The sequence below is a fragment of the Stegostoma tigrinum genome, chromosome 24, assembly GCF_030684315.1.
Source record: "Stegostoma tigrinum isolate sSteTig4 chromosome 24, sSteTig4.hap1, whole genome shotgun sequence".
In the NCBI taxonomy this organism is placed as follows: domain Eukaryota; kingdom Metazoa; phylum Chordata; class Chondrichthyes; order Orectolobiformes; family Stegostomatidae; genus Stegostoma; species Stegostoma tigrinum.
Window position 1 is genome coordinate 4,003,622 of NC_081377.1, and position 18,180 is coordinate 4,021,801.

Genomic DNA, 18,180 nt, shown 5'->3' on the forward strand with positions numbered 1-18,180 from the left:
CATGAAAAATGCTATATTAATGCATGTTTCTTTCTTTCTCTTGTCCAGACAATAGGGACCCACGTACTTAGAAGACTGCACTTTAGCATTCCCACAGCATGTGAAAAATCGCAACCAACTTAGAAGTACTGACAGGTAAACAAAATAATCTAGTATATTCCTGTGTGCACATAATTGTATCCACATCCACTTGAGCACATCACTTCAATTAACCAACTTTTCTCCATATCTCCTGCTATCTTTACCTAATCAAAATCTCCCTGTATCAATTTTAACAGCACCAACTGCCCCAGAATTCAAGATCTTTTGGAAAGAAAGCTCAATTTTTCTTGTCTTTTGTATTCTCTCTCACCCACTTTAATTACTGCCTAATCCTCAACACTAAACCTACTAAACCTGCATGGCATCTGTGCTGCATACTCACTAGACTGGGAATTCTCATCACCTTTCATCCATTTGCACCAGCATGACCAGTTATGCCAGCCACTTCCATTTCATTCAATCTCTCCATCTCTCTAATTACAGGAGAAAACTGACTACAACCGGGTGAGAAGAGCCAGGATGGGTGTCAGATTCCCCAACATCAGACTCATCTACTACAAGGAAAAAATCCTGTTCTTTGCAGGAGAGGCTCTTGCAAAACACCCCATAAACTGAATGCGTACTCCACTGTAACGCCTACATTGACTTCGCTATCTCTGCCTCATTTCTTTTAAGTAGAAGTGGGATGGCAATGGCCCCAGCGGAGAAACGGCTGCTCTGCTAGAAGGCACCTTCATAACAGTGGAGGAAGAGAGTTCTAAGTTCTCAAAAGGAGGTATCAGCACTGGGAGGGCTTCTAGAAACTAGGTATTTGCACAGCTCCAGGTCGGAGAAGACATTATGCTGTTGCCAATTAGGACCTTGTCCAAATATACGAAGCAGCAGACGCAAATCTGCAAGGCATTGAACCTCACAACACAGGCCATGTTGGAACTCAGCTACGCAAGGGGGACGCCGCTGCCTCAAGAATGGGGTTGTTTGGGTGCCATCATGTAGAGGTTGACAGCTTCCATGGAAAACCAGGTCCCACCTACTCTCAGAGTCTGCTGGATACAAACACAGACCTGCACTCACCACCCTAACCATTGATTCTCATGACTGGTGGCACGGCAACAATGGAGCTTGGAGTTCAAAATAAGAAATACCAGAATCGAATGCAGTCCAGACAGTCCACTAGTTTGATTTGCGTCATGGAAGAATTTTCATACGAACAGAGGAAGGGTCTTGTCATTACCATTATTAAAATCATTTTATGTGAACAACAGAGGGAAGTTTTTGTGTACCAAATATGAGGAAATAACCATCCAGTATTGCCAATATCAGAAAATAAGCGACTTTTGTAATAAATATCTAGACATTACCATTGAACTACAAGTACTGAGAAATAATCATCCTGCTTACAAAGTACAGAAACAGGTTAAAACAATCTTGTACAAATTATTAGTAGATCTTTGTGTCAAATGAAGATGGTACATTGCTTGTTGTTGTTATTAAACTATGTATTCAGCAGGTTTGAAGATGTTACAAAAAGTGGAAACAGCTGCACAGGTTATATGAAGCTTTTTTTAAGCATACAGAAAAAATTGTCAAACCTAATAATGACCTTAGTTTTTATTCCCATTGTTTTCAGCTAGACGTCTGCAATAATAATGACCCATTCATTAAAAACTGAGCAATGACCAAAACCCAGAAAATTCCACCTAGAAAGTTAATATTCTTTACATATTCTACATCATCAGTTATAATAATGTTTAAGACAAACATGGAAAGAAATGTTGCATAGTAAGTTTGGAATTTCCGGGTCCAAACATTAAGCCACAATCTCAATAGTCAATTGCAGCATCTTATCAGTCACTGTTACCCCATCTTGAAAACATTAATCTTCAAAATAGATTTTTCTGTGCCAGTTACCAAAACTGAGCATAGGTAGGAAGGAAGGAAGGAAAGTGACAGAAGTACTTTATCTGTTTTAAATTGATCAGAGCCTCAATCAAGTGTTCGTTAATGAAACTGACTGTCACAGATAGGATATCATAGACTGATGGGTGAATTTCTGGAAGACAAGAGCTGTTTCAGTTCTTAAAGCCCAAACTGAATTCTTACTTAAGCAAGTGTCATTTGCAATTCAGTTCCATGTCAGCATTTTAGTACATTTGTTCAATACCCACCTCTAGTTTTAAAAATGATTCTCAAAACTGCATGGTAGTTTTCAATTTTCATTACTGAAAACAACCCGTTCAAAAAATTCATTATTTTACAAACCAGGCTAAGTAGAACAGCTGAATGCTTCAATTGCCTGACACTTCAATCTGAAAATCAAAAATGCTTAACTCCAAAGGGCAGAAAATGGTATTTAATAACACATCAAGCAATGAATCATAACCCTGACAATGTACAAAATTCAGAATGCATGCAAATGTTGGCATTGCAAAGGCAATATATTTATCTTAGTTTTCTGCTTGTTCTCTAATCTTATGGCTTTCAATATCCTCGGGAGAAATTTTAAAACTGCACTGTAAAGGTAGTCTAAAGATGATTTTCACTTCCAGTTGGCTAGCTTCTTTTAATCGTTGATTTTGTCAAGTGAAGCAAGAAATTAGTTTGGACAGTGTTCAATTAAGTTGGCAGGAAGAAGCTGGCAAGAAAAGCGTTCTGAAACCAAAATTCAAATGAAATTCCACTGGGCATTAGTGAACTCACATTGTACAAACTAATAGTAAAATAAAAATGTCAGAATGCTGTAACATCCAATGTACACGTCATAAAGTTGTGTGGGTTTTTACGACCACCATACAGAAAATGCAATATCTGCAATCATAATATCAACCTTTTACAATTAGCAAATGGTTGTCCGATACAACACCCCAAACCATTACACTGGTCCAAATGAAAACAAAAACAATTTCAAACTTCTCACGTTAAGTTTGCCTTCGGGATCATTGCAGAATAATGGACAAAAAAGAGGGCAAAGACAGAGAAACAAATTAAGATCTTAAGATACAGGACCCAAAACAGACCACTAGGCCTATCAAGTCTGTTCCTTCATTTAATGAGATCATGGCTGATCTAATAATCCTTAGCTCCACTTTCCTGCCTTATCTTGATAACCCTTTACCGCTTCATAATAAGAAATCCATTTATCTAGCCTTGACTATACTTAATGATGCAGCCTCGACAGACACACGTATTACATAATTCCACAGATTCACCAACCTCAGAAAACAATCCTCATCTGTTTTAAATGGGCTAATGCTTACTGAGAGATTATGCCCTCTGAACCTAAACTCTCCCATAAGGAGAAGCACCTCCTGTATGTAAAGAAGGGCTAACTGGGATTACTGAAGCACTTGGAATCAGAAGGGCAATGTCAAAGTTGAAGACATTGAGAAACTGTTCCACATGGTGCCAGCATCATGGCAAAGAACAGGTGCTAAACAGCAAATAAGAAGTCAAATGATGTTGAAAAAGATGGAGGCACAGGAGAAGCTCAAAGAGGTAGGTCAGGGACAAGAATATTATAAGCTGATGCATCAGGGTGCAGGAAGTTTTTTGAAAATGTGTACATGAGATTTTGTGTGGGAGAAGGTAGGTACAACAGCATGCCAAGGAGAGTACAGGTTTGAATATGAAGGCAGTAAAAAGACATTTTAAATCTGCATGGGCAAGTATTAATGGGGATCATGAAATGGCACAGGAGCTGAATAACTACTTGATCAGTGTGCACAGGAGAAGGCACTAAAAGAAGTCCAAAATTCACGGAGTGAAAACAGAAGTAGTGAATGCAATAATTATTGATAGGGAACTAAGCGAAGTAAACTAATGGAGCCAAAGGCCATTAATTCCTCTAGATATGATGGGATGGGGAACCTTAGGTTCTAGAAATGTGCCAGAGGATTGGAAAACTTCCAATGTGTCACTTTTATTCATAAAGGGAAGATGAAAAAATTCAATTCTTGGCCAGTTAGCTTAACATGTCATTGGGACAATGTTAGAATCTATTATAAAGGATATAATAGTACCGCATTTAGAAATACATAATATAGTCATAGTCAGCATGGCTGCATGAAGGGGAAATCATACCTGATAAATTTCCTGGAATTCTTTGAGGGGTAACAAGCAGGATAGATAAAGGAGAAGCAGTGATGTAACATATTTGGATTTTCAGAAGGCATTTGATGAGGTACCACATGTGAGGCTACTTAATAAGAGCCCATGGGGTTGGAGGCAGAATATAGCATAGATACAGGATTAGCTAATTAATAGAAAAAAGAGATTTGCGATAAAGGGGGCATTTTCAAGATGGTAACTTGTAGCTACTGGTGTGTTACAAGGATTAGTTCTGGGGCAATGATCATACAAAACGTATTAATAACTTGAACAGAAGGGCAAATTTAGTCCAGAAGATCATCAGAACCAAACAACTTTATGAGATACAAAACACTTCAAAGAACCACACGACAAACCATGAACAACTTGAATGTACATACTTGAACAATGCTTCCCTTCTCCAGGAACAAGTCTTTATATACTAATTTGATGTCAGTTAACTCTCTCAGATACCAAATGCCTTACACGATCGTTATAACTATAGTTCCAGTGTAACAATCATATCCAATGGCCATTCTGCTGTCTTCTACCTTTGGCACAAGAAACGTGCCATTTGGCAAGTGGTCTCTGCCAGGGTTCTCACTTGACATGAACCTCCTCCCATTCAAATCTTGCCTCCAGATCCAATTGTATGCTCCTCCTTTTCACCCATTCCTTTGATCATTAACATTCCCTCCTCATTCCTCAGCCTTTCCTGGATAAACTTTGGGCCTTTACTTCATTATTTGTTTAAGAAAAATTGTAAGGAGAAACTGGAGAACGATAGGCCTGTGAGTCTGACTTCTGTGGTGGGGTTAAATTGTTGGCGGGAAATATAAAACATAGGATTTATGGACTTTTAGGCAGACAAGAAATGACTACATATAGTCAGCATGGTTTTGTGTGAAGAAAATCGTGTCTCACAAACTTGATTGAGATTTTTGAGGAAGTTACCAAAAGGATTGATGAGCAGCAAACATTGTCTATTTGAATTTTAGTAAAGCTTTTGTCAAGGTTCCACATATTAGAGTAACTAGCAAAGTTAGGTAATATGGGATTCAGGGTAAGCTTGCCAATCGGATACACAATTGACTTAATGGCAGGAGACAAAAAGTAATGGTGGACAGTTGATTTTCAGACTAGATGCCTGTGACTAGTAGTGTTCCACAGGGATTACTTCTGGGCCCTTTTTTGTTTATCATTTATATAAATGATTTGGATGAGAATATAGCAGGTAAATTTGCAGACCACACCAAAATTGGTGGCATAGTGGACAGTGAAGAAGGATTTCTAAGATTACAGGGGAATCTTGATCAAATGGGTCAATGGGCTGAAAAATGGAAAATGAAGTTCAATCTGGATAAATGCAAGGTATGCATTGTGGTACAACAAACAAGGGTAGGGCTTATATAGTTAATAATAGGGCCCTGGGTATCTTATAGATCAGAGGGACCTGAGGGTACAGGTACATAATTCCTTGAAGTTGTGTCTCACACAGAGTGTTTAAAAATGCATTTGGCACAATTGTCTTCATTGCTCAGTCCTTTGAGTACTGAAGTTGGGAAGTCATGTTGAGGTCATACAGGCCATTAGTGAGGCCTCTTCTGGAGAATGGTATCCAGTTCTGGTTGCCGAGTTATAGGAACGATATTATCAAGCAAGAGAGGGTTCAGAAGAGATTTACCAGGATCTTGCTGGGTACGGAAGGCTTGAGTTATAAAGAAAGGCTGGATAGGCTAGGATATTTTACAATGGAGCATGAGAGGAAACTTGATAGAAGTTTATAAAATAATGAGCAGTATAGATCGAGTTAATGGTAGCTGTCTTTTCCCTAGGATGGGGCATTTCAAGACTAGATCACATTTTTAAGGTGAGAGGAGAGAGATTTAAAAAGACACAAGAGACATGTGGAATGAACTTCCGGAGGAAGTGGTGGATGCGGATACAAACACAATGTTTAAAAGACATTTGGATAAGTACGTGAATAAGAATGGGTTTGGAGGGACATGGGCCAGGAGCAGGCAGGTGGAACTAGTTTAGTTTGGGATTATATTAGGCATTGACTGATTGGACTGAAGGGTCTGTTTCCATGCTGTATGACCCTAGGACTCTATTTACAGTGTTTTCCTAAACCCTATTCTGAATGTGGGAACTCAGGGGAAAGTAGCATAAATCTTAATGTTCAGTTTGTTGAGTTTTGTTTTCATTTTTTGCCTACATAATGCAAAATATCTCAGACAATTCATCTGAAGCTTTTAAATTATATTCCATGCCAATATTCTACTAGCACTGAATACACAAAAGTCAAGGATACTTCACACTAAATGTAAGACAGCCTACAATGTAGCCAGTTAACCTATTCTAAGCATAACTTACGACTTTGGTAAAGAAATCAAAACTTGTGTTACAAATACATATATTGACCTTTGGTGCTTAAATTTCCTGCTATCACTCATACAATCACCAGAACTAGAAGGAGTATGCAATTCAACCCCTTGAGCCTGCTCAGCTATTTGATATGATCACAGCTAATCTCATCTCAGCATCAACTCTACTTTCCTACCTGCTCTCCATAACCATCTTCAACACATTGCTAACGAAAACTCTATCCATCTCCTCCTTAAATTTACTCAATGTCCCAGCATCCATCACATGCCGGAGCACTGAATTCCACAGGTTCATGACTCTTTGTGAGAAGTAACTTCTCTTCATTTCTCCTTTAAATCTATTACCCCTTATTCTAAAACCTTCCTTAGGAAGGCATTTTGATGCTAGAACTTGACCTAACATGCAATCCTAAAAGCAGCCAACTGTCTGGGAACAAACGAACTAATCCAAGACATGTTGCATATTACTTAAAGGTACCTTACATTCTACTGTTCAACTTTCGTTGGGGATTTGAACAGAATCTTTGAAACATATCTGGAGACTTTCTTATGGAGTCGGGGGGGAAGGAGGAGGAAGAGTCAGTTTATCAACATCCATCAATATTAATCAGCAAATGCCCCGAGTTCATGAACATTGTCTGCCTCTTCCCCCAGGTGAACATCTTACAGGAGTCACCAAGATGAAGTCAGTGCTTGAATGTTGCCATATGGGTTTCCTGTTCTGTTAGAAGAAGCAATAAGAAGAATAGGTGGCGTTACAGAAAGCACCAGCTGTTCCAGGAGAGAGGGACAGGGAGACTACTAATCTAGTACAGAGCATAAGTTCTCCTCAGTACCACTTCCACCTGGATTTCCAGTCCTACAGTCATGATCCTCTGCACTCTCTCACTTGGTCTACTCAGTAATCAAGAAACATGCCACAGTATCTCAGTTCAGTACGCTCCATACCTTCAATGGGACTAAGTGTAGACTATATGCTGTAAACTTACCCACAAAAATTGCATCCAATTATTGTCACTTTCGGATCCTGCAAGCACATTTAAATGATATGATCATTTAAATAAAATGATAATTCAAAATTGCTGATATATCCACTTTCAAACGTATTTATAACTAACACTTCCATCACTAGGCCATAATACTTTCACATATTTCACAATGTAAACACCTAACTCTTCAAAATATTGCTCCCTTGAGAGAATTTGATCAGAAAAACAGTAAGTGATGCATATAACATTCTATGTTATTACTTACAGAGAAAGTTGTTTTCAGCTTATAGTGTTAGAAAAGCAACAAGAGAGAGATTTACAACTATCAGACACTTGCTTCTTACCTGAAAAACAGGTGCCCACCAACTGAAACTCAGGGAGGCAGATTAGCTGTTCCATTAAGCCCCAAAAGCCACCAGCCTGTAAATGGGTGAGCAGCACAACTGCCTGGAATAGACAGAAAGCTGCATAAATATACAAACTGGGCTCATACCTATTCTACAAAGTTGATTGCAGTTCATTAGTATAAGTGGGCTGGGTATTAACTTCCAGCATAGCAATCCACCTTACTGTACTAGCCTAATTAGTAGTCATTATGGATCACTGGAGGCCAGTCATAATGGATTTAGAGAAATTCACAAATTATTTTAATAGACCTTGATGCGTCTCACTTATGTTTTCACCCATCAATTTTTAAAAAATTAATTCACAGGACGTGGGTTTCACCAACTAGGACAGCAATTTATTGGGCATCCCTAATTACTCTGGAGGGAGTAATTTGAACTGCTGCAGTCTTTGGGGTGTAAGGGCATTCACGATGCTTTTAGGTATGATGTACTGGCCCAGCAACAGTAACAAAATAACAATAAATCTCCAAGTCAAGTCGGTATGTTACTTGCCAAAGAGAACTTGTAGGTGAAAATGTTCTCTGAGGTCTCTGTCATTCTAGATGGTAAAGATGCCAAAGGAGTTTATGAGAGTTATTACAGCGGGTCTTGTAAAAGATAAGCATTGCTGCTCCTATGTACTGGAAGTGAGGGGAGTGAATGAGGATAGTGTGCCATTCAAACAGATTTTTGGCTTCTTTAAATATAAAAAAAGACGAGAGGTGAAAGGGAACATAGGCCCCTGAGAAAATGAATCCAGAGAAATAATTAGAGGGAACAAAGAGCTGGCAGACAAGTTAGGCAACTATTTTACATCAGTCTTTACAGTGCAAGATACTTTGAACGTTCTATTAACACTAAAGAATACAGGGGAGGAATTAAAGTAACATCACCATCAGCAGAATAATGGGGTAAAGGTAGATACATCCGCTGGTTTTGGATGGCTTGTATCCTAGCATCCTAAAAGAGGGAGCATCAGAGATTGTGGATGCCTTGGTGGTAAACTTCCAAAAGACCTTGAATTCTGGTGAATTACCAGATGTTTGGAAAACTGCCAATGTGACTGCCAACCATATTCAGAAAGTGAAGAAGGCAAAAAGAGACAACTATAAGTCAATTAGCCTAGTCTAATATCCATTGTTGGAAAAATGTTGAAATCAATTATTAAGGAAGTAATAGCAGAACGCTTTGTACGTTACGTGGAACAGTCCCTCTTCCGCACCTACACAGGCCCCAAACCCCACCTCTTCCTCCGTTACATTGATGACTGTATCGGTGCCGCCTCTTGTTCCCCAGAGGAGCTCAAACAGTTCATCCACTTCACCAACACCTTCCACCCAACCTTTAGTTCACCAGGCCATCTCCAGCACATCTGTCACCTTCCTGGATCTCTCGGTCTCCATCTCAGGCAACCAGCTTGTAACTGATGTCCATTTCAAGCCCACCGACTCCCACAGCTACCTAGAATACACCTCCTCCCACTCACCCTCCTGCAAAAATTCTATCCCCTATTCCCAATTCCTCCGCCTCCGCCGCATCTGCTCCCATGATGAGGCATTCCACTCCCGCACATCCTAGATGACCAAGTTCTTCAAGGACCGCAACTTTCCCCCCACAGTGGTCGAGAACGCCCATGACCGCGTCTTCCGCATTTCCCGCAACACATCCCTCACACCCTGCCCCCGCCACAACCTTCCAAAGAGGATCCCCTCGTTCTCACACACCACCCTACCAACCTCCGGATACAACGCATCATCCTCCGACATTTCCGCCATCTACAATCCGACCCCACCATCCAAGACATTTTTCCATCCCCACCCCTGTCTGCTTTCCGGAAAGACCACTCTCTCCGTGACTCCCTTGTTCGCTCCACACTGCCCTCCAACCCCACCACACCCGGCACCTTCCCCTGCAACTGCAGGAAATGCTACACTTGCCCCCACACCTCCTCCCTCACCCCTATCCCAGGCCCCAAGATGACTTTCCACATTAAGCAGAGGTTCACCTGCACATCTGCCAATGTGGTATATTGCATCCACTGTACCCGGTGTGGCTTCCTCTACATTGGGGAAACCAAGCGGAGGTTGGGGACCGCTTTGCAGAACACCTCCGCTCAGTTCACAATAAACAACTGCACCTCCCAATCGCAAACCATTTCCACTCCCCCTCCCATTCTTTAGATGACATGTCCATCATGGGCCTCCTGCAGTGCCACAATGATGCCACCCGAAGGTTGCAGGAACAGCAACTCATATTCCGCTTGGGAACCCTGCAGCCCAATGGTATCAATGTGGACTTCACCAGCTTCAAAATCTCCCCTTCCCCCACCGCATCCCAAAACCAGCCCAGTTCGTCCCCTCCCCCCAATGCACCACACAACCAGCCCAGCTCTTCCCCTCCACCCACTGCATCCCAAAACCAGTCCAACCTGTCTCTGCCTCCCTAACCGGTTCTTCCTCTCACCCATCCCTTCCTCCCACCCCAAGCCGCACCTCCATCTCCTACCTACTAACCTCATCCCACCTCCTTGACCTGTCCGTCTTCCCTGGACTCACCTATCCCCTCCCTACCTCCCCACCTATACTCTACTCTCCACCTATCTTCTTTTCTCCCCATCTTCGGTCCGCCTCCCCCTCTCTCCCTATGTATTCCAGAACCCTCACCCCATCCCCCTCTCTGATGACGGGTCTAGGCCCGAAACGTCAGCTTTTGTGCTCCTGAGATGCTGCTGGGCCTACTGTGTTTATCCAGCCTCACATTTTATTACCTAGTCAAGTACAGTCAGCAGGGCTTCATGAAAGGGAAATCATGGCTGACTGATTTATTAGAGTCTTTCAAGGAAGTCTCAACCAGAGAAGATAGAGGGAGGTGAGTAGATATGATGTATTTCGACTTCCAGAAGATATTCAACAAGGTACCTCATAAAAGATCAAGTCATACAATAACAGCCCATAGTATTGATAGATAGAGAATTGTCTAACAGGCAGGAAACAGCGAATGGAGATAAAGGGTCCTTTTCCAAGGTGACAGGTGAATCAGTGAGGTTCCACAGGGATCAGTGCTGCGGCCATAGCTGTTTACAATATATATGAATGACTTGGAGAAAGAATGCAAATGTATTGTTACCAAATTTGTAGCCAACACAAAAATAGGTGGAAAGGCAAGTTATGAGAGGGACACAACAGTTTACAGAGAGATATCAATAGGTTAAGTACAAAGTCACGTGTGGCACAGCAGCCAAAATGGTCACAAACTTAGCTCTTGCCAATTAATAGCCAAAACTTAGCTGTTGTCCATGCCTTTCTGCATGTTGACATGGGAAGCTTCAGGATTTGAGAAGTCATAATACTTCAGGGAACATCCCCACTTTTGGCCTATGACAGAAGCAGTGGAAGATTGCTGGACCTTGAGGAACTCCTGTAGTGATGTCCTGGGACTGAGATGATTGCACTAAGTAAGCCTTGAACCAGGTGGGAGTTTTCCACTACAGTTTCTCTAATTCACCTTGATGACACACTCAAAGTAATTGTCACTCTCAACTCACCTCTGGAGTTCAACTCTTTTGTACATGTTTGGCCTAAGACTACATGAGTTCAGGGGCCAGCATATTACAACAAAGAAAGAAAGTAGGACTATCAGTCCTGTGGAGCCTGGACATGAAGGTATATATAGCACTGGATTAACAGAAAAAGGGACGCTTACGGCAGATTCCAAGGACTTTACAAAAAACTAGGGTATTCTTGTATATTCAAGAGAAAACTTAGAGGAGGTTCAGGAGCTAACAGGAGACATTAAAAGGATACTGATAGGTAAAATAAAGGAACATCTTATGCTGTTTTACAGGTACATTGTGGGAAAACAAGATAAAACGTTCAGCCCCTTAAGGACCACAGCGGTAATTTGTGTATTGATCCAAAGGAAGTAGGTCGGTTCTAAATGAATACTTTGTGTTGGTATTCACTAGTGAGAGGGACAGTATGGGTATAGGAATTAAGGAGAAGGTCTGTGATACAATTAAAGAAATTAGCATCGATAGAGAGGAGATTCTGAATGGTCAACCAGGCTTTAAAGTTGATAAATCTCCAGGGCTGAATGAGGTGTACCCCAGCTTATTGACTGACGCAAGCAAGGAAATAGCACGGCACACACAAAAGTTTACAATTTCTCTCTGGCCACAGGAAAGGTGCTGGAGGACTGGATAACTGCCAACATGTACCAAGATGGGAGCAAAAGATGAACAGGAAAGCTACCGGTCTGTCAATTTCCTCTCAGTGGTGGGGAAAATGTTTGAAAAAATTCTGATGTAAAGATTAAGTCTGCATTTGGAAAGGCAGGGATTAACCAAGAACAGTCAGCATGCTTTTGTTAAGGGGTAGTCATGTTTAACCAACTTGACTCAATATTTCAAAGAGGTGACAAGGTCCGTAAATGCAGGCAATGCTTTTGCTGTAGTCTACTTAGACTTAAGCAAGGCTTTTGGTAAGGTCCCACACAGGAGACTGAAAGCAAAGGTAAGAACCCAAGGGACATAAGGCAATTTGGCAAATTAGATCCACTATTGGCTGAGTGACAGGAAACAGATGATGTTGGTGAATGACTTTCTCTTCAACTAGTAGTCTCTGTCATACATGGACTGGTCAGGTGGGTTAAGCAGTGGCAAATGGCATTCAATCCAGATAAATATGAAGTGATGCACCTGGGCAGGACAAACAAGGCAAGGGAATACATGAGAGAGATAATGGGAACTACAGATGCTGGAGAATCCGAGATAACAAAGTGTGGAGCTGGATGAACACAGCAGGCCAAGCAGCATCTTAGGAGCACCAAAGCTGAAAAGCTTTTCTGATGAAGGGTCTAGGCCCGAAACGTCAGCTTTTGTGCTCCTAAGATGCTGCTTGGCCTGCTGTGTTCATCCAGCCCCACACTTTGTTATAAGGGAATACATGATAAATGGTGGGACCCTGGAAAGCACTGAGGATCAAAGGGATCTTGGTGTGCATGTACGCCAATTCCTTGAATTATCAGAATAGGTGGATAAGTGTTTAATAAGACATCTGGTAGAGACCTGCCTTTTTTAACCAAGGCACAGAGCTTAAGAGCAGAGAGGTGATGCTGAAAGTGTACAAAACATTGATGAGATCACAACTGGGCTATGTGTGCAGTTCTGGAATTCGCATTTTAGAACAGATGTGATAGCACAGAAGATGCAGAAAAGGTTTACCAGGTTGTTGCTTTCCTGCTCCTCTGATGCTGTCTGGCCTGCTGTGTTCGTCCAGCTCTACACTTTGTTATCTCAGGCTCCAGCATTGGCAGTTCCTACTACCTCTTTATATTATAATTTTTTAAGATCACTACTATAGCACAATAAGATGGACACTTGAATTAACACCTAATCAAATGCTCTGGGTTGTGCTTTGTACTGAAATAAAAGGTTGAATTATTTCTCGAATACAATCAATAATTTGCATTTGTTGCAAGCTGCCACAATGTAATAACACACCCCAATTCACGACACTAATAAAATTTGATATCAAATCATGTACAGGGGCATGAGGACCAGGTCAAAATGGTAGGGCTTGAGGAGTATCTTAAGGAGGAAAGAAAGGTACTGAGGACAAGATTTACAGGGAGAGAATTTCAGAGTTTAGGATCTCAGTAGCTGAATGCTCAGGTCCTCATGGTGAAACAATTAAATCTGGGAACTGTTGGCCTAGAGCAAGTTACAGAGCTATGAAGCTATGACAAGGAACAGTTAAATCTGGAAGTAACAAATGGTAATGATTGAAATCACATGAAAAACTGAAAAGGGCTAAATTGGACAAAGTCACAGACATGGTCGTCATGATGACTGAGATGTGACTATAAATGCATTTCAAAATCAAGTATGACACCAAATTTTCAATAAGTCGGATTCAGCCTGTTGCCAGGGACAAGATAGTATTACTGGGAGGAATGGAAGTTGTAGTTGGAACCAAAGGAAAAGGTCTGGGAGACGGTAGAACCTGACAAATAACAAATGAGGAGCAAATTAGTACAGATGCTGGAATCTATCATGTAGATTTGAGATCCCAAGTGTCATTTATGACAAGTGAAGAAAATACATGGTTCAGGCCAGCAAGGAGGGTACGGTTCGGCTCGAGAGTAACATTCAGTTTTCACTTAGCCATGTTGGATTTGCTAGAAAATGGACGAAGGGAGATGTTTTATGCCCTCATGCTAGTGCCATTTCCAGCATTACAACTGTGTAAGACAACATGATAACGAAAATAACTAATATGATAGCTACTTCCACCAGGTTTATGCCTTCAAAAGAACTTTCCACATTTGCTCATGCTTAAAAGCCCTCCCAGAATCCACCTGACAAATTATCATTAACTTCATTTGCAAGTATCAAAATTTCAACAAGGAACATAAGAGTTGATCTGTTATATCCAACTAAATGCAAGCATGAATTGACAATATCTAGCTGTATTTTGCAAAAATGAATCAACTTCTATTAGAGGGCCATCTGGTGTCCAGTTAACAAAATGCACATGGACCTCTGCTAAAATCCAGCACTGGTGAGTTCTATGAAATAAAGCAACTGCCGAGTCAACAAAAGCACACAGAAGTAAAGGGTTCGAGAATAACAAACAGCATGGGGACCTTGAAGACAGGTTTCTGAAAGTAGGAAATTATTTTCGTTAGTTAAGGTACAGTTTTCATCATTTCTTTGTTAATGGTACAGAGATTGGTAATACAATAGTGAGTACAGATAGGAGCATAACATTACGAAACAAAAGTGGATTGTGTGAGTTGAAAAACTGTGGGAAGAGGATTTCCAATGTTAAGGAGGATATCGTCCACTTTTGGACAAAGGAAGGTTAGATGCAGGTACTACTTAAATGGTAAAAAGATAGAAGCAGCGAAAACCATAGATTGTGGGATCTGCAGATGCTGCAGAATCCGAGATAACAAGGTGTGGAGCTGGAAGAACACAGCAGGCCAAGCAGCATCTTAGGAGCACAAAAGCTGACATTTCGGGCCCACACCCTTCATCAGAAAGGGGGATTGGGGAGAGGGCTCTGAAATAAATAGGAAGAGAGGGGGAGGTGGATCGAAGATGGATAGAGGAGAAGATAGGTGGAGAGGAGACAGACAAGTTAAAGGGATGGGGATGGAGCCCGTGGAGGTGAGGATAGGTGGGGAGGTAGGGAGGGGATAGATCAGTCCGGGGAGGACGGACGTGTCAAGGGGGTGGGATGAGGTTGGTAGGTAGGAAGTGGAGGTGCGGCCTGAGGTGGGAGGAGGGCATAGGTGAGACAAAGAACATGTGAGGGAGGCGGGGACAAGCTGGGCTGGTTTTGGGATGCAGGAGCGGGAGAGGAGATGTTGAAGCTTGTGAAATCCACATTGATACCATTGGGCTGCAGGGTTCCCAAGCGGAATATGAGTTGCTGTTCCTGCAACCTTCGGGTGGCATCGTTGTGGCACTGCAGAAGGCCCAGGATACACGTCATCTAAGGAATGGGAGGGGGAGTTGAAATGGTTCGCGGCTGGGACGTGCAGTTGTTTATTGCGAACCGAGCGGAGGTGTTCGGCAAAGCGGTCCCCAAGCCTCCGCTTGGTTACCCCATATAGAGGAGGCCACAACAGGTACAGCGGATGCAGTATACCACATTGGCAGATGTGCAGGTGAACATCTGCTTGACGTTGAGAGTCTTCTTCGGGCCTCGGATGGGGGTGAGGGAGGAGGTATGGGGGCAGGTGTAGCACTTCCTGCAGTTGTAGGGGAAAGTGCCCGGTGTGGTGGTCGGAAGTGCGTGTGGAGCAGACAAAGGAGTCACGGAAAGAGTGGTCCCTCCGGAAGGCAGACAAGGGTGGGGATGGAAAAATGTCTTTGGTGGTGGGGTCGGATTACAGATGGCGCAAGTGTTGGAGAATGATGGGTTGGATCTGGATGTTGGTGGAGTGGTATGTGAGGACGAAGTGGATTCTCTGAAGGCAGGATGGAGACTGTAGAGGTGAGCATAGGTTTGCACCTCCCAGTCGCAAACCATTTCAACTCCCCTTCCCATTCCTTAGACGACATGTCCATCCTGGGCCTCCTGCAGTGCCACAATGATGCCACCCGAAGGTTGCAGGAACAGCAATTTGTAGTCTGCTTGGGAACCCTGCAGCCCAATGGTATCAAAGTGGATTTCACAAGCTTCAAAATCTCCCCTCCCCCCCACTGCATCCCAAAACCAGCCCAGCTCGCCCCCACCTCCGTAACCTGTTCTTTCTCTCATCTATCCCCTCCTCCCACCTCAAACCACACCTCCTTTTTCTACCTACTAACCTCATCCCGCCCCCTTGACCTGTCCATCCTCCCCAGACTGACTTATCCCCGCCCTACCTCCCCATCTATACTCACCTCTACAGGCTCCATCCCCATCCCTTTAACTTGTCTGTCTCCTCTCCACCTATCTTCTCCATCCATCTTCGATCCGCCTCCCCCTCTCTACCTATTTATTTCAGAACCCGCTCCCCAACCCCCCTTTCTGATGAAGGGTGTGGGCCTGAAACATCAGCTTTTGTGCTCCTAAGATGCTGCTTGGCCTGCTGTGTTCATCCAGCTCCACACCTTGTTATCTTGCAAACCAGAGATTTACAGGTACATTTACACAGATCAACAAAATAAAAATGCAATAGCTTGTGTTAATCTCTAAACAGGCCACTAAATTTATAGTGCAATCTCAGTAACTTTTATTTTTCCACAGTAAGCAAACAGAGATTTGTATTCCTACTTGCATGAGTAACAAAGGTAAGAACTTACACCCCAAAAGTAAAACTAAAAGTGGTGTTAATGTTCCTGGAAATGTGTTTACATGCATTTAAAGTATGTTTCAAGAAAAGGTTTGAGGGGAATAGCTCAATGCATTAGAAAACAGAGTAGGGAGAGAAAAAGAATGGACAGTGCCTGACATTAGAAATGATGGGAACTGCAGATGCTGGAGATTCCAAGATAATAAAATGTGAGGCTGGACGAACACAGCAGGCCAAGCAGCATCTCAGGAGCACAAAAGCTGACGTTTCGGGCCTAGACCCTTCATCAGAGAGGGGGATGGGGGGAGGGAACTGGAATAAATAGGGAGAGAGGGGGAGGCGGACCGAAGATGGAGAGTAAAGAAGATAGGTGGAGAGAGTGTAGGTGGGGAGGTAGGGAGGGGATAGGTCAGTCCAGGGAAGACGGACAGGTCAAGGAGGTGGGATGAGGTTAGTAGGCAGCGGGGGGTGCGGCTTGGGGTGGGAGGAAGGGATGGGTGAGAGGAAGAACCGGTTAGGGAGGCAGAGACAGGTTGGACTGGTTTTGGGATGCAATGGGTGGGGGGGAAGAGCTGGGCTGGTTGTGTGGTGCAGTGGGGGGAGGGGACGAACTGGGCTGGTTGAGGGATGCAGTCGGGGAAGGGGAGATTTTGAAGCTGGTGAAGTCCACATTGATACCATATGGCTGCAGGGTTCCCAGGCGGAATATGAGTTGCTGTTCCTGCAACCTTCGGGTGGCATCATTGTGGCAGTGCAGGAGGCCCATGATGGACATGTCATCAAGAGAATGGGAGGGGGAGTGGAAATGGTTTGCGACTGGGAGGTGCAGTTGTTTTTTGCGAACTGAGCGGAGGTGTTCTGCAAAGCGGTCCCCAAGCCTCCGCTTGGTTTCCCCAATGTAGAGGAAGCCGCACCGGGTACAGTGGATGCAGTATACCACATTGGCAGATGTGCAGGTGAACCTCTGCTTGATGTGGAATGTCATCTTGGGGCCTGGGATGGGGGTGAGGGAGGAGGTGTGGGGACAAGTGTAGCATTTCCTGCGGTTGCAGGGGAAGGTGCCGGGTGTGGTGGGGTTGGAGGGCAGTGTGGAGCGAACAAGGGAGTCACGGAGAGAGTGGTCTCTCCGGAAAGCAGACAGGGGAGGGGATGGAAAAATGTCTTGGGTGGTGGGGTCGGATTGTAAATGGCGGAAGTGTCGGAGGATAATGCGTTGTATCCGGAGGTTGGTAGGGTGGTGTGTGAGAACGAGGGGGATCCTCTTGGGGCGGTTGTGGCGGGGGCGGGGTGTGAGGGATGTGTCGCGGGAAATGCGGAAGACGCGGTCAAGGGCGTTCTCGATCACCGTGGGGGGAAAGTTGCGGTCCTTAAAGAACTTGGACATCTGGGATGTGCGGGAGTGGAATGTCTTGTCGTGGGAGCAGATGCGGCGGAGGCGGAGGAATTGGGAATAGGGGATGGAATTTTTGCAGGAGGGTGGGTGGGAGGAGGTGTATTCTAGGT

General features: G+C 43.4%; 1 protein-coding gene across 12 annotated transcripts in view; it reads right to left on the minus strand.

Moving 5' to 3' along the window:
• Positions 1 to 18,180, minus strand: part of LOC125465044 (adhesion G protein-coupled receptor B2) — a 687,705-nt gene that overhangs the window by 595,222 nt on the left and 74,303 nt on the right. The window contains exon 2 of one of the 12 annotated variants that reach the window (XM_048558110.2): positions 7,849 to 7,951. The exons of the other annotated variants lie outside the window; for them this stretch is intronic. Within the exon in view, the coding sequence (XP_048414067.1) occupies positions 7,849 to 7,951 (103 nt within the window). The remainder of the gene's footprint in view (positions 1 to 7,848; positions 7,952 to 18,180) is intronic. 12 annotated transcript variants of the gene reach the window in all.